Source organism: Acanthochromis polyacanthus, chromosome 16, assembly GCF_021347895.1.
Source record: "Acanthochromis polyacanthus isolate Apoly-LR-REF ecotype Palm Island chromosome 16, KAUST_Apoly_ChrSc, whole genome shotgun sequence".
Taxonomy (NCBI): Eukaryota; Metazoa; Chordata; class Actinopteri; family Pomacentridae; genus Acanthochromis; species Acanthochromis polyacanthus.
This window is the reverse complement of record NC_067128.1, coordinates 24,158,745-24,173,246: the sequence shown is the minus strand read 5'-3', so window position 1 is coordinate 24,173,246 and position 14,502 is coordinate 24,158,745. Positions and strand designations below refer to the sequence as shown.

Below are 14,502 nucleotides of genomic sequence, written 5' to 3'. Positions count from 1 at the left end.
TTTTTTACAGATGGCTACATTTGCTGACACTTATTTATCTACATATTTTGAAAATCCCTAAAAAAATACATTTTAGAGTATCAAAACTTACACATTTTTAAGAATTTATCTTGAAAGTAATCTCTTAATCCTTTAAAATGTATTTGATATAACTACACCATTGTTTCTTCTAGAATGTGCTGATTAAGTAAGTCCCTGCCACATTCTCTACGCGTCCCTCTCACTTGGTGCAACTTCACAACTTCAGCTCCCTATCTCAGAACTTTGCTCAAACTGTAAAACCATTTTAAGCTATGCGATGGTAAGTTGTAATATTGGAGTAATTCAGCTAAGTTTGTTCTGAAGTCTCATACTGGTGAGACTGTCACCAGTATCTTGCAGTTTCAAAGTAGAAGTGCTCAGGCATGGTGTTGACTACTTTTTTCACTCATGATGTGTTTTGCAGCATATAAAAACACGGTGTGGACACGATAACAAGATTAAAAAAAGAAAGTAAAAATATTTGGATAATTATCTAGTTATCCAAATATTTTTACCTTTTATTCAGTCATATTTCGACATCCAAGTGGTTTCAGCTCCTCCAATGTGACAGTTTATAGTTTACTTTTGTCTTACCTTACAGAAAATTGCATACAATAAAATCTCCAAAACAAAACATTGAGTCCTAAGAAACAGTGAAAACAGTTTTTTCCCCCACTATTTTATAGAGTTACAGCCCTGTTTTAAATATTGATCACAGTCACATGTTTTGATTTATTCATTTCTGTTCTTACAGCTGACATATAGTTAGTTCCAGTAAAATAAAAACGTCATCTGCTGTCAAACTGACTTTAGTCATTACTAAAAGTGAGGGGAATAAAAAGAAAATATTACTGAGGGAGACATTTTTACGTTTTTACAAAAAGGTGCTCCATATGCTATCAGTAGAGATAACTGAAAAACAATATCAGAGTTAGAATTGCTTTAATAATCCTAGAAGGAAGGTGCATTGTAAACAGTTGCTCAAATATGTGACAGCTCCAAAGTTTTACCAGAATGCAAGAAATATGATACAATACTAGAATACAAGAAAACACTCAAAGACAAGTTACCATTGAGACACATTATTGTACCATGTCAACACATTTAAACCTACACACACACACACACACACACACACACACACACACACACACACACACACACACACACACACACACACACACACATGTTTGTACTTCTATCTTAGTGAGGACATCCATATGCGTAATGCATTTCCTAGAGCCTTATCCTAACCTTAACCATCACAACTGATTGCCTAAACTTAATCCTTACCCTAACCCTAACCAAACCTCAATTCATACCTGTTCTCTAAAAACAAGTCTTCACCCTCAAACATGGCTGTTTCAAAGTGAGGACCGGCCAAAATGTCCTCACTTTGTAAAAATGTCCTCACTTTGATAGTTAAATGCAGAAATGGTACTCACCATGTAGCAAGTACAAGAACACACACACACACACACACACACACACACACACACACACACACACACACACACACACACACACACACACACACACACACACAGCCCAACATCTGTTTTACAACAAACAAATTCTTCTGTAAAAGCCTGGAACAAATGCTGAATGAAATAACACATTTTTATCTGTTTGCATCATGGAAAAAATGGAGTGAAAATGATACCCCGAGTATTTAAAAACACATACCACAAGTAATGTTTATGCAGAAAGAAATGGTAGTTGATTTCTATCTATGTCCATTCTTGCGTTTAAATACTCTGTTGCTGCTTAAGCATTGTTGCACAGAATGTAGCAAAAGCCATGAACCACATTCAGCATCACTGTCACAGCAATTCATACAGTAGAGCAGCTGGTATGTGCAGAGAACATGTGGAAGCATTTATAAATACAAACATCCTATAGGACAAGCCTCCATTAATCCTCTGAGTCAGAGTTTAGCATGCTGAAAAAGTCTGAAAATACACAACACACAAGCCTGCACTCATAAACGTAAACTTGTATGCACAAAACTGGTGCTGTCCAAACTGTCGTTGCTCTCTCGTCAAATATGTTGGGGAAGCAGGACTCGACCAGCTGGCTAAACCATCATTCTTCAGTGTTTTGGTTCCACTTGTTAGTTAATGAAAACTTTGTGTTTTGTTGTCAGGGCTTAAATTACAACTTCCCGTTTTTATTGCTTTGCAGCTTCAGGGCCAGCTTACTCCTGCTTATGTCACTGCCAGATGTTTATGGTAGTTTAGATCTAATAGTTTAATTTCCCCAGAAACAAAGATGTGATACCATTCAACCGGTGCAATGTGCTTGTTGTTAAGTATTAAGTAAAAAATCAGTGTACTTTCATAAAACGAACATTTTTCCGGACATCTCTGTGTCTTCAGTTTTCAGGAAGGTGGACAACCTGTCCAGTGAGGAATCAGTCTACCAAAAGAAGATCAACAAGGCCCAGCAGGGAATAGATGGTAAAGTAGAAAGATTAACTTACAATTGGCCATTTTTATACTGACTCAGGTTAATAAACTATTCTTTTTTCACACAGAAAACAAATTTTTCTAAAATTTCATGTTAAAACATGTAGATGTTTTGTTTTCAGTGCAAGATTTTGCTATAAGTACATTCTCAAAGCAGCTACATTTGCTATTCTGTGGGACAATTTGAAAGAAGTTGATTGTTCCTATATCGAATTATCAAAAGGCTATAAAAAAAAAGGTTCTAAAAATTCACAGTGCAGCACAGTACTTCTCCAAAAACCACAGGCACATTTAGAGATGGGTTGAGGACTAAATGTTTACTCAGGATTAAGGATTGGGTAGAGACCATAGACAAGATGGATCTCCTCGTGTTTCTTTATGTCTCAGATTTGAGGTCCATGCCAAACTGTTCAGGCTGCCTTGATGTAACTCTGTACAGCAAAGAGATCAGCAAACTGAAGAAAGAGTTTGAAGACATCCAGAGAATGATACTGGGACAGGAGCAGGTATGGATGATCTAAAAAGAGGCTCACATAGCAAAGGTATTGATTTTGTTCAACCAACAGTTCAAACCCCAAGGGCAATCAATTTGTAACAATATAAAGAAAACAAAAGCAGAAAACCTCTCCAAATCCTGATCTTATTCATGTCCCTCTCCAGGTCCTGGACCAGGCCTCCCAGACCCAGGGCACCCTGAAGTCCACCAGCAATAGGCTGACGCGTGAGAGTCAAAACCACCTCATGTCGATCAAGCTTCTCAACCAATCACTGCAAAGGTACCTGGATCGTGTGGAGGGCTGGAAGGATGTGATTGAGGAAACAGAAGAGAAGATGAAAACGTTGACAGAAGATCAGTATGACATCAAAGCAACAGCACAGCAAGTTAACACAACAGTGGCACTCAGGTAACTACAAAGCTGGAGGAAGACAGATGAATAGATTAACACCGATCATGCATAACATTATGACCACTGACAGGTGAAGTGAATAACACTGATTATCTCTTCATCATGGCATCCGTTAATGGGTTCGATATATTAGGCAGCAAGTGAACACTTTGTCCTCAAAGTTGGTGTGTTTGAAGTAGGAAAAATGGCTGAGCATAAGGATTTGAGCGAGTTTGACAAGAACCAAATTGTGAGTCTTGACGACTTTATCAGAGCATCTCCAAAAGTGCAGCTCTTGTGGGGTATTCCTAGTCTGCAGTAGTCAGTATCTATCAAAAGTGGTCCAAGGAAGGAACAGTGGTGAACCAGCAAAGGTTTATGACAGGATCATGGGTGGTCAAGGCTCATTGATGCACGTGGGGAGTAAAGGCTGACCAGTGTGTTCCGATTCAACAGATGAGCGACTGTTGCTCAAATTACTGAAGAAATTAGTGCTGGTTCTGATAGAAAGGTGTCTGAATACACAGTACATCACAGATTGTTATGTATGGGCTGCATAAGCACAGACCAATCAGTGTGGCCCTGTGCATGGGCATCGCCAAAAGAACCAACAATGGGCACATGAGAACTAGACCACTGAACAATGGAAGAAGGTGGCCTGGTCTGATGATTACATTTTCTCTTACATCATGTGGATGACTAGTTGCGTGTGCATCATTTACCTGGAGAACACATAGCATCAGGATGCACTATGGGAAGAAGGCAAGCCGGGGGAGGCAATGTGATATTTTGGGGAATGCTCTGCTGGGAAACCTTGGGTCCTGCCATCCATGCAGATTTCACTTTGATACGTACCACCTACCTAAGCATTATTGCAGAGCATGTACACCTTTTCATGGAAACAGTATTCCCTGATGGCTGTGGCCTCTTTCAGCAGAATAATGTGCCATGCCACAAAGCAAAGATGGAGGCCCCACCCAGATAGCAAACTATGGGTGAATCAATGTTGAATCTATGTTGAGACCTAACGTAGAAATTATACAGAAAGCGCAAGGTTGATAAAATGTTGAGTCAACGTTTGCTTACATAGATTATATGTTTGCAAACAAAGATTCAACATTAATTAAACGTTGACCTGTCAAACATTTTAATTAAACCAAAATACAATGTAGATTCAATGGCATCTTTTAAACACAAACTTCAATGTTGACAAAATGTTGTTGAATCAACGTTGATCCAACCATCAATCTTCAACCGTAACCACAATTCAACCTTCTTAACCCTAATTCAACATTGATTTAACATCTTTTGCTAGCTGGGTGAAGTGTGATTTATGGTTGAAAAGCAAACGTTGACTCAACATTTTATCAACCTTGCGCTTTCTGTATAATTTCTACGTTAGGTCTCAACATAGATTCAACATTGATTCACCCATAGTTTGCTATCTGGGCACCCTGAAACTTCCAAGACTTCAAGGACCTGCTGCTGATTATGATGCCAGATACCATGGCCCACTTTCAGGGATCTAGTGGAGTCCATACCTTGATAGGTCAGGGCTGTTTTGACAGCAAAAGGTGGACCTTCACAATTTTAAGCAGGTGGTCATAATGTTATGCCTGATTGGTGTGTATTCTAAACACAAATGTCAATTGTTGATACACTCAGTCTTCAGATTTTAATGAACAGAACATTTCTTATCAGCAGCATGAACACATGTTTTAACAGCCTCTATCTATACACAAGATCATTAAAATTGTGTCTCAGTAGCTGTGCAGTATGTGGACATGACATTTTTAGTCAGTGTCATACTATACATGCAGTCAGAGCTCTGCTGGGATCCACATAATGTAAATTTCATCATCTGCCCAAGTCCCTAAGTCCATATTGCCATTGTAACCTCATGGTCACAATTTATGGCCTGCACACAGATGTCCTGCAAAGGTTTGCATGCACAAAATTTCTGATTTTTGTGTATTCATTATCACTGACACATTTTCAGCCAATTGCTAACATAAGCACCCTAACAAGTTCACAATATATTAAAGTAAGCACAAAATTCAACAGAGGCTGATGGGAATGCCACTGGTTTCAACACCAAAGTATTACTACAATTCAGGGCCGGACTGGGAAAGAAATTCAGGCCGGGAGATTTCCAATCAGTCAGGCCACTTCCGCCACCGCAAGGGTTGTGTCACGTGGGATAATGCACCAAAATTTTGTTTTTTTTCCTTCCAAAAATATGCCTTTTACAGTTATGTTATAGCAATTACAACACTACTAAACAGACAGTAAGTCTATTAAACACAACCATAACGACAGCTCCATACAGTCCAGTACTTTTCTCTTCTGTAATCTCTTCACTACCCTCACCAATTTTTCCAATGTTTTCCTTTTCCTATAACATGTGGAATTAAAAAAATATGTATTATTTTGTCAGCAAATCATTTAGATGTCAGCTGGTCATAGCTAATAGTATATGCAAACACCAATTTTCATTTTAATTCAATTCAATTCAATTCAATTTTATTTATATAGTGTCAATTACAGTCAAATCGTCTCAAGATGCTTTACAGAACCCAAATGCCTGACCCCCAGAGCAAGCCCAAAGGCGACAGTGGCAAGGAAAAACACCCTTTTAACAGGGAAGAAACCTCGAGCAGAACCCGGCTCTATATAGGGGGGACCCATCTGCCTGCTGGCCGGGCGGGTTGAGAAGGACAGAAGAGGGCAAGGGGGAGGGATGGGAGAAGAGGGAGGGGTGGGAAAGCAAGGAAAACACAACACACATTTGGATACATGCATGACAGGATATGTGACACAGACAAAGTATAAGCTAACATTGAAAACTGACTCATAATTTACTCTTATGATGTACGGCTCTGACATTAAACATACTCCATATATAGCTAGCAGTAAAATTCAAAAAGTATGTAAGTTAGCATAACAGTACAGCGAAGGGAATGCAGAGTTGACTGGTGGAAAAAGGGAGTTGGAAGCAGAGGGCTGGAGGAAGGTCAGCAGCAGCATCCCACAGTGGACATGATGGAGACTGGACCAGGTGGTGGAACATCAACCGCAGATCTGAAGCATCCAGCTCTGGGACCAGGGACACTCGGAGAAATAGCACCGGGGGAAACAGAGTGAATGTACTGCAATAACGGTATACATATTAAATGTAAAGGTAGATAGAGAAGGGCTCAGTGCGTCAAGAAAAGTCCCCCAGCAGCCTAGGCCTATAGCAGCATGACTAGAGGCAGAACGAAGGGACGTCCAAGAGGGAGTCAGCTGTGCAAATGAAGACACAAGCCGAACCCCTGTGGTTCACCCAGTCAGCCCCAACTATAAAATTTGTCAAAAAGGAACGTTTTAAGCCTGGTCTTAAAAATAGAGAGGGTGTCTGCCTCCCGAACCCAAACTGGGAGCAGGTTCCACAGGAGAGGCGCCTGATAACTGAAGGCCCTGCCTCCCATTCTACTTTTAGAAATTCTAGGAACAACAAGTAAGCCTGCAGCTTGAGAACGAAGAGTTCTACTTGGATAATAAGGTACTATCAGATCTTTAAGATATGATGGAGATTGGTTATTAAGAGCTTTATATGTCAGAAGAAGGATTTTAAATTCTATTCTGGATTTAACAGGAAGCCAGTGAAGAGAAGCAAGTATAGGGGAAATATGATCTCTTTTGCTAACTCCTGTCAGTACTCTCGCAGCAGCGTTTTGGATCAACTGTAGATGTTTGAGAGAGCTATTTGGACAACCCGATAATAAGGAATTGCAATAGTCAAGCCTGGAGGTAACAAAAGCATGAACTAATTTTTCTGCATCACTCTGAGACAGAATGTTCCTGATTTTTACAATATTACGCAGGTGAAAAAAGGAAGTCCTACAGACTTGCTTTATGTGTGAGTTAAAGGACATGTCCTGGTCAAAAATAACTCCAAGATTCCTCACAGTAGTACTGGAGGCCAATGTGATGCCATCCAGAGTAACTGTTTGCTTTGAAAGCGAGTTTCTAAGATGTTTGGGGCCAAATACAATGACTTCAGTTTTGTCTGAATTTAGCAGTAGGAAGTTAAAAGTCATCCAGGTTTTAATGTCCTTAAGACAATCTTGCAGTCCAGCTAACTGATCAGTTTCATCTGGCTTCATAGATAAATACAATTGTGTGTCATCTGCATAACAATGGAAGTTAATACAATGCTTCCTAATAATATTGCCTAAAGGAAGCATGTATAATGTGAAAAGTATCGGTCCTAAGACAGAACCCTGAGGAACTCCATGATTAACTTTAGTATGCTCAGAAGAGTTATTGTTGACATGCACAAACTGGAACCTATCTGATAAGTAGGATTTAAACCAGTCCAATGCTGTCCCTTTAATGCCAATTGAATGTTCTAGACGCTGTAATAAAATGTTGTGGTCGATTGTGTCAAACGCTGCACTAAGATCTAACAAAACAAGTATAGAGACTAGTCCATTATCTGATGCTATGAGAAGGTCATTAGTAACTTTCACTAGAGCTGTTTCTGTGCTATGATGCACTCTGAAGCCTGACTGAAACATTTCAAACAAATTATTCCTTTGTAAGTGTTCACATAATTGATTTGCAACTGTTCTTTCCAGAATTTTAGAGAGAAATGGTAGGTTGGATATCGGTCTATAGTTAGCTAACACATCTGGATCTAAAGTGGGCTTTTTAAGCAAAGGTTTGATGACAGCAACCTTAAAAGCCTGTGGTACATAGCCTGTTACTAGAGAGAGATTAATCAGATCTAACATTGAAGAATTAATTAAATGTAAAATCTCCTTGAAGAGTCTAGTTGGGATAGGATCTAAAAGACATGTTGATGGTTTGGATGTAGAAACGGTTGAAATTAGTTCAGAGAGACATATAGGAGTGAAGAATTCTAAAGATTCATCAGGTCTAACAGCCAATTCAAAAGCATCTGTGACATTTGTAGGAAGGGCCAGATTAATTTTATCTCTAATCATAACTATTTTATGTGTAAAGAAGCTCATGAAGTCGTTACTGGTTAAAGCTAAAGGAATACAAGGTTCAACAGAGCTCTGACTCTTTGTCAGCCTGGCTACAGTGCTAAAGAGAAACCTAGGGTTGTTATTGTTCTCATCTATTAAAGATGAAAAATAAGTTGTCCTGGCATTACGAAGAACTTTTTTATAGATTACTAGACTATTTTTCCAAGCCACATACACGACCTCTGAATTAGTGGAATACCACTTTCTTTCTAGCTTTCGGGATGCCTGCTTTAAAGTCCGCAGCTGGGAATTATACCAAGGAGCAAGTCTTCTCTGAGATATAACTTTCTTTTTTACAGGTGCAACACTATCAAGAGTTGTACGCAGTGAGGCTGAAGCATTATTAACATAATAATCCACTTCTGTGGGGGTAAAATAATAATATTTGCCTTCTGATTTATCAGTAAACGTTGCTGAAGTAAACAGTGAGGGTATTATTTCCTTAAATTTAGATACTGAATTGTCAGACAAACACCTACTGTAATGATATTTGTTCTCAGCTGCTAAACAATCCTTTACTTTAATTGAAACGTTATCATAAAATGGTCAGAAAGAAGAGGGTTCTGGGGAAATACTGTTAACTCTTCAATTTCTATGCCATAAGTCAGGACAAGGTCAAGAGTGTGATTAAAACTATGAGTTGGTTTATTTACATGTTGAGAAAACCCAATTGAGTCTAATAATGAATTAAAAGCTGTTGTAAGGCTGTCGCTGTCTATGTCAACATGAATGTTAAAGTCACCCACAATAATAACTTTGTCTGAACTGAGCACTAATTCAGATAAAAAGTCTGAGAATTGAGATAAAAACTCAGAATAAGGAGCAGGAGGACGATATATAACAACAAATAAAACTGGTTTCTGAGCTTTCAAATTTGGATGAGAGAGACTAAGAGTGAGATTTTCAAATGAGCTGTAATCAGGTTTAGGCCTCTGGTTCAATTTAAACTAGAATGGTAGATTGCTGCTACTCCTCCTCCTCGGCCTGTGATTCGAGGAATATGACAGTTAATATGACTAGGGGGAGTTGATTCGTTTAGGCTAACAAATTCTTCCTGCTGCAACCAGGTTTCAGTCAAACAGAACAAATCAATCTGGTGATCAGTTATCAACTCATTTACTAGCAGAGATTTAGACGAGAGAGATCTAATATTTAACAGACCACATTTAATTTTCCTGTCTCTGTGCTCTGTTGAAATAGTGGTATTAATTTTTATTAAATTTTTGTGGTTACTATTTCTTTTGTATATTTTTGATTTGTGTAATTTATTGAATTTTGGTGGTCGGGGGACAGACACAGTCTCAATAAAGTTAACTGAATTACTGGAGGGTGACAGCTGTGAGGAAACTGCAGAGAGGTGTGTAACACTACAACTCTGCATCCTGGTCTTAACTCTGGGTTGTCATGCTTTAGGAGTACTAATAAATCAGCCATATTCCTAGAAATGAGAGCTGCACCAGCCAAAGTGGGATAGATGCCGTCTCTCCTAATCAGACCAGGTTTTCCCCAAAAAGAGCTCCAATTATCAATTAAAGCTGCAAGCAGGATTGGGCGGGACCTCGCCCCGCCCCCCCACGCGATCAGCAAGCAAGTGTTATCACTGACCGACGATGAAACCCAGAGGAGTTCCTGTGCCGGAATATTGTACGGTTTCAGAGGAGATAATGTTTAAAAGGGTTTGCATATTTAAGGTTATAGCGCCCCCTAGATTGAAGATAACTCAAATTCATCGACAGGTTTTCGTAGAGCTCAAGTAGATGAACGCGTGAGTGGTGGTTGCATGTCTCTACGACATTCCTGTGCAAAGAGCTGAGGCCATTTGTTATCTTTTCAGTATTTGTGTCCCTAGGTGGCGCTACAAAGTTTTTCAAGATATTTTTGCAGGATATAGAAATTTTCAGGGACTGCACCTGCGTCCCAAATTTCAGCAAAATCCATGAACGCTTAGGGGTTGAAATTGAAGCGAAACATGGTTTCAGGTAAAGACAAACTTTGACAGCTTATAAAGGAAAACTAGACAAGTTAGCATTTTTCTTTTGATAACTTTTGTTTTGCTGGGTATTCACTATAATCTGTCCAAATATGAAGCCGGAATATGCTACGGTTTCGGAGGAGATAATCTTTAAAGAGTTTTCATAATTGGGTTATAGCGCCCCCTAGATTGAAGATAACACAAATCTATCGGACAGGTTTTCGTAGAGCTTGAGTGGGAGAACGTGCCTGCCAAATTTCACAAAAAGTTATGCACGTTTAGGGGGTCAAATTAAGCGAAACACGGTTTCAGGTGAAGACAAAATTTGACAGCTTATAATACAAAAACTAGAAAAGTTAGCCTTTTTCTTTTGATAACTTTTGTGTGGCTGGATATTCAGTATAATCTGTCTAAATATGAAGCCGAAATATTGTACGGTTTCGGAGGAGATAATGTTTAAAGAGTTTTCATATTTTGGGTCATAGCGCCCCCTAGATATAAGATAGCTCAAATCCGTCTATAGGATTTCGGAGAGCACGAGCAGACGAACGCGTGAGTGGTGGTTGCATGTCTCTACGACATTCCTGTGCGCAGAGCTGAGGTTTATTGTGATTTATACAGTTTTTTTGTGTCCCTAGGTGGCGCCATAGAGTTTTTCCAGAATTTGTTTTCAGAATATTGAAATTTTCAGCAGACCGGACCTGCGTACCAATTTCAGCAAAATACATGCACGTTTAGGGGGTCAAATTAAGCGGAAACATGGTTTCAGGTGAAGACAAACTTTGACAGCTTATAAAGAAAAACTAGACAAGTTAGCCTTTTTCTTTTGATAACTTTTGTTTGGCTGGATATTCACTATAATCTGTCCAAATATGAAGCCGGAATACTGAACGGTGTCGGAAGAGATAATCTTTGAATGGTTTTCATATTTGGGGTTATAGCGCCCCCTAGCTTGACGATAGCTGGAATCGTTCGGACAGGTTTTCGTAGAGCTCGAGCGAGCGAACGTGCGTGCAAAATTTCATGTAAAGTTAAGCACGTTTAGGTGGTCAAATTGAAGCGAAACATGGTTTCAGGTGAAGACAAACTTTGTTAGCTTATAAAGAAAAACTAGGCAAGTTAGCTTTTTTTTGATAACTTTTGTTTGGCTGGATATTCACTATAATCTGTCCAATATGAAGCCAGAATATTGTACGGTTTCGGAGGAGATAATCTTTAAAGGGTTTTCATATTTGGGTTATAGCGCGCCCCCCTAGATTGAAGATGGCTCAAATTGGGCTGACAGGTTTTCGTAGAGCTCGAGCGACGAACGCGTGAGTGGTGGTTGCGTGTCTCTACGACATTCCTGTGCAGAGAGCTGAGGTTATTTGTGATTTTTGAAATTTTCGTGTCCCTAGGTGGCGCTATAGAGTTTTTTCAGAATTTGTTTTCAGAATATTGAAATTTTCGCATGACCCGACGTGCGTGCCAAATTTCATAAAAAGTTATGCACGTTTAGGGGGTCAAATTAAGGGAAACGTGCGGGGAAGAATAATAATAATAATAATAATAAAGCTGCAAGCAGCATTGGGCGGGACCTCGCCCGTCCCCCCCCGTGCCGTCGGCAAGCAAGTGCCATCCGTGACCGAAGATGAAAGCCAGAGGAGTTCCTCTGCCGGAATATTGTACGGTTTCGGACGAGATAATGTTCAAAGGTTTTGCATATTTTGGTGTATAGCGGACCCGAGGTAGAAGATAGCTCAAATCCATTGACAGGTTTTCGTAGAGCTCGAGCAGACGAACGTGTGAGTGGTGGTTCCGTGTCTCGACGACATTCCTGTGCGAAGAGCTGAGGTCATTTGTGATTTATGCGTTTTTTGTGTCCCTAGGTGGCGCTATAGAGTTTTTCCAGAATTTGTTTTCAGAATATTGAAATTTTCAGCAGACCGGACCTGCGTACCAAATTTCAGCAAAATACATGCACTTTTATGGGGTCAAATTAAGCGAAACATAGTTTCTGGTGAAGACAAGCTTTGACAGCGTATTAAACAAAAACTGGACAAGTTAGCCTTTTTCTTTTGATAACTTTTGTTTGGCTGGATATTCACTATAATCTGTGCAAATATGAAGCCGAAATATTGTACGGTTTCGGAGGAGATAATCTTTAAAAGTTTGCATATTTCAGGTTATAGCGCCCCCTAGATTGAAGATAGCTGAAATTAGGACAGGTTTTCATAGAGCTCGAGCAGATGAACGCGTGAGTGTTGGTTGCATGTCTGTATGTCATTCTTGTGCGAAGAGCTGAGGCCATTTGTGATTTTTGCAGTTTTTGTGTCCCGAGGTGGCGCTATAAAGTTTTTCCAGATTTGTTTTCAGGATATTGAAATGTTCAGCACACCGGACCTGCGTCCCAAATTTCAGCAAAATACATGCATGTTTAGGGGGTCAAATTAAGCGGAACATGGTTTCAGGTGAAGACAAACTTTGACAGCTGATAAAAGAAAAACTAGACAAGTTAGCCTTTTTCTTTTGATAACTTTTGTTTGGCTGGATATTCACTATAATCTGTGCAAATATGAAGCCCGAATATTGTACGGTTTCGGAGGAGATAAAGTTTTAAGGGTTTTCATATTTTGGGTTTTAGCGCCCCCTAGATTGACGACAACTGAAATCGTTCGGCAGGTTTTCGTAGAGCTCGAGCGGTCGAACATGCGTGCAAAATTTCTTATAAAGTTATGCACGTTTAAGGGGTCAAATTGAAGCGAAACATGGTTTCAGGTGAAGACAAACTTTGTTAGCTTATCAAAGAAAAACTAGACAAGTTAGCATTTTTCTTTTGATAACTTTTGTTTGGCTGGATATTCACTATGATCTCTCCAAATATGAAGCCAGAATATTGTACGGTTTCAGAGGAGATAATCTTTAAAGGGTTTTCATATATTGGGTTATAGCGCCCCCTAGATTGAAGATAGCTCAAATCATTCGGACAGGTTTTCATAGAGCTCGAGCAGTCGAATGTGCGTGCAAAATTTCATGTAAAGTTAAGCACGTTTAGGTGGTCAAATTGAAGCGAAACATGGTTTCAGGTGAAGACAAACTTTGTTAGCTTATAAAAGAAAAACTAGACAAGTTAGCTTTTTTTTGATAACTTTTGTTTGGCTGGATATTCACTATAATCTGTCCAAATATGAAGCCAGAATATTGTACGGTTTCGGAGGAGATAATCTTTAAAGGGTTTTCATATTTTGGGTTATAGCGCCCCCGAGATTGAAGATGGCTCAAATTGGGCTGACAGGTTTTCGTAGAGCTCGAGCCGACGAACGCGTGAGTGGTGGTTGCGTGTCTCTACGACATTCCTGTGCAGAGAGCTGAGGTTATTTGTGATTTTTGAAATTTTCGTGTCCCTAGGTGGCGCTATAGAGTTTTTTCAGAATTTGTTTTCAGAATATTGAAATTTTCGCATGACCCGACGTGCGTGCCAAATTTCATAAAAAGTTATGCACGTTTAGGGGGTCAAATTAAGGGAAACGTGCGGGGAATAATAATAATAATAATAATAATAATAATAATAATAATTAAAGCTGCAAGCAGCATTGGGCGGGACCTCGCCCGTCCCCCCCGTGCCGTCGGCAAGCAAGTGCCATTCGTGACCGAAGATGAAAGCCAGAGGAGTTCCTCTGCCGGAATATTGTACGGTTTCGGACGAGATAATGTTCAAAGGTTTTGCATATTTTGGTGTATAGCGGACCCGAGGTAGAAGATAGCTCAAATCCATTGACAGGTTTTCGTAGAGCTCCGAGCAGACGACGCGGTGAGTGGTGGTTCCGTGTCTCGACGACATTCCTGTGCGAAGAGCTGAGGTCATTTGTGATTTATGCGTTTTTTGTGTCCTAGGAGTGGCGCTATAGAGTTTTTCCAGAATTTGTTTTCAGAATATTGAAATTTTCAGCAGACCGGACCTGCGTACCAAATTTCAGCAAAATACATGCACTTTTATGGGGTCAAATTAAGCGAAACATAGTTTCTGGTGAAGACAAGCTTTGACAGCGTATTAAACAAAAACTGGACAAGTTAGCCTTTTTCTTTTGATAACTTTTGTTTGGCTGGATATTCACTATAATCTGTGCAAATATGATGCC

The 14,502-nt window shown here is 39.6% G+C and overlaps 1 protein-coding gene across 1 annotated transcript in view; it reads left to right on the top strand.

The window, feature by feature from the left end:
* Positions 1-14,502, top strand: part of scara3 (scavenger receptor class A, member 3) — a 111,710-nt gene that overhangs the window by 76,327 nt on the left and 20,881 nt on the right. Inside the window, 3 exon segments of the mRNA XM_051960950.1 lie at positions 2,400-2,480; positions 2,877-2,995; positions 3,150-3,394. Of these exon segments, the coding sequence (XP_051816910.1) occupies positions 2,400-2,480; positions 2,877-2,995; positions 3,150-3,394 (445 nt within the window).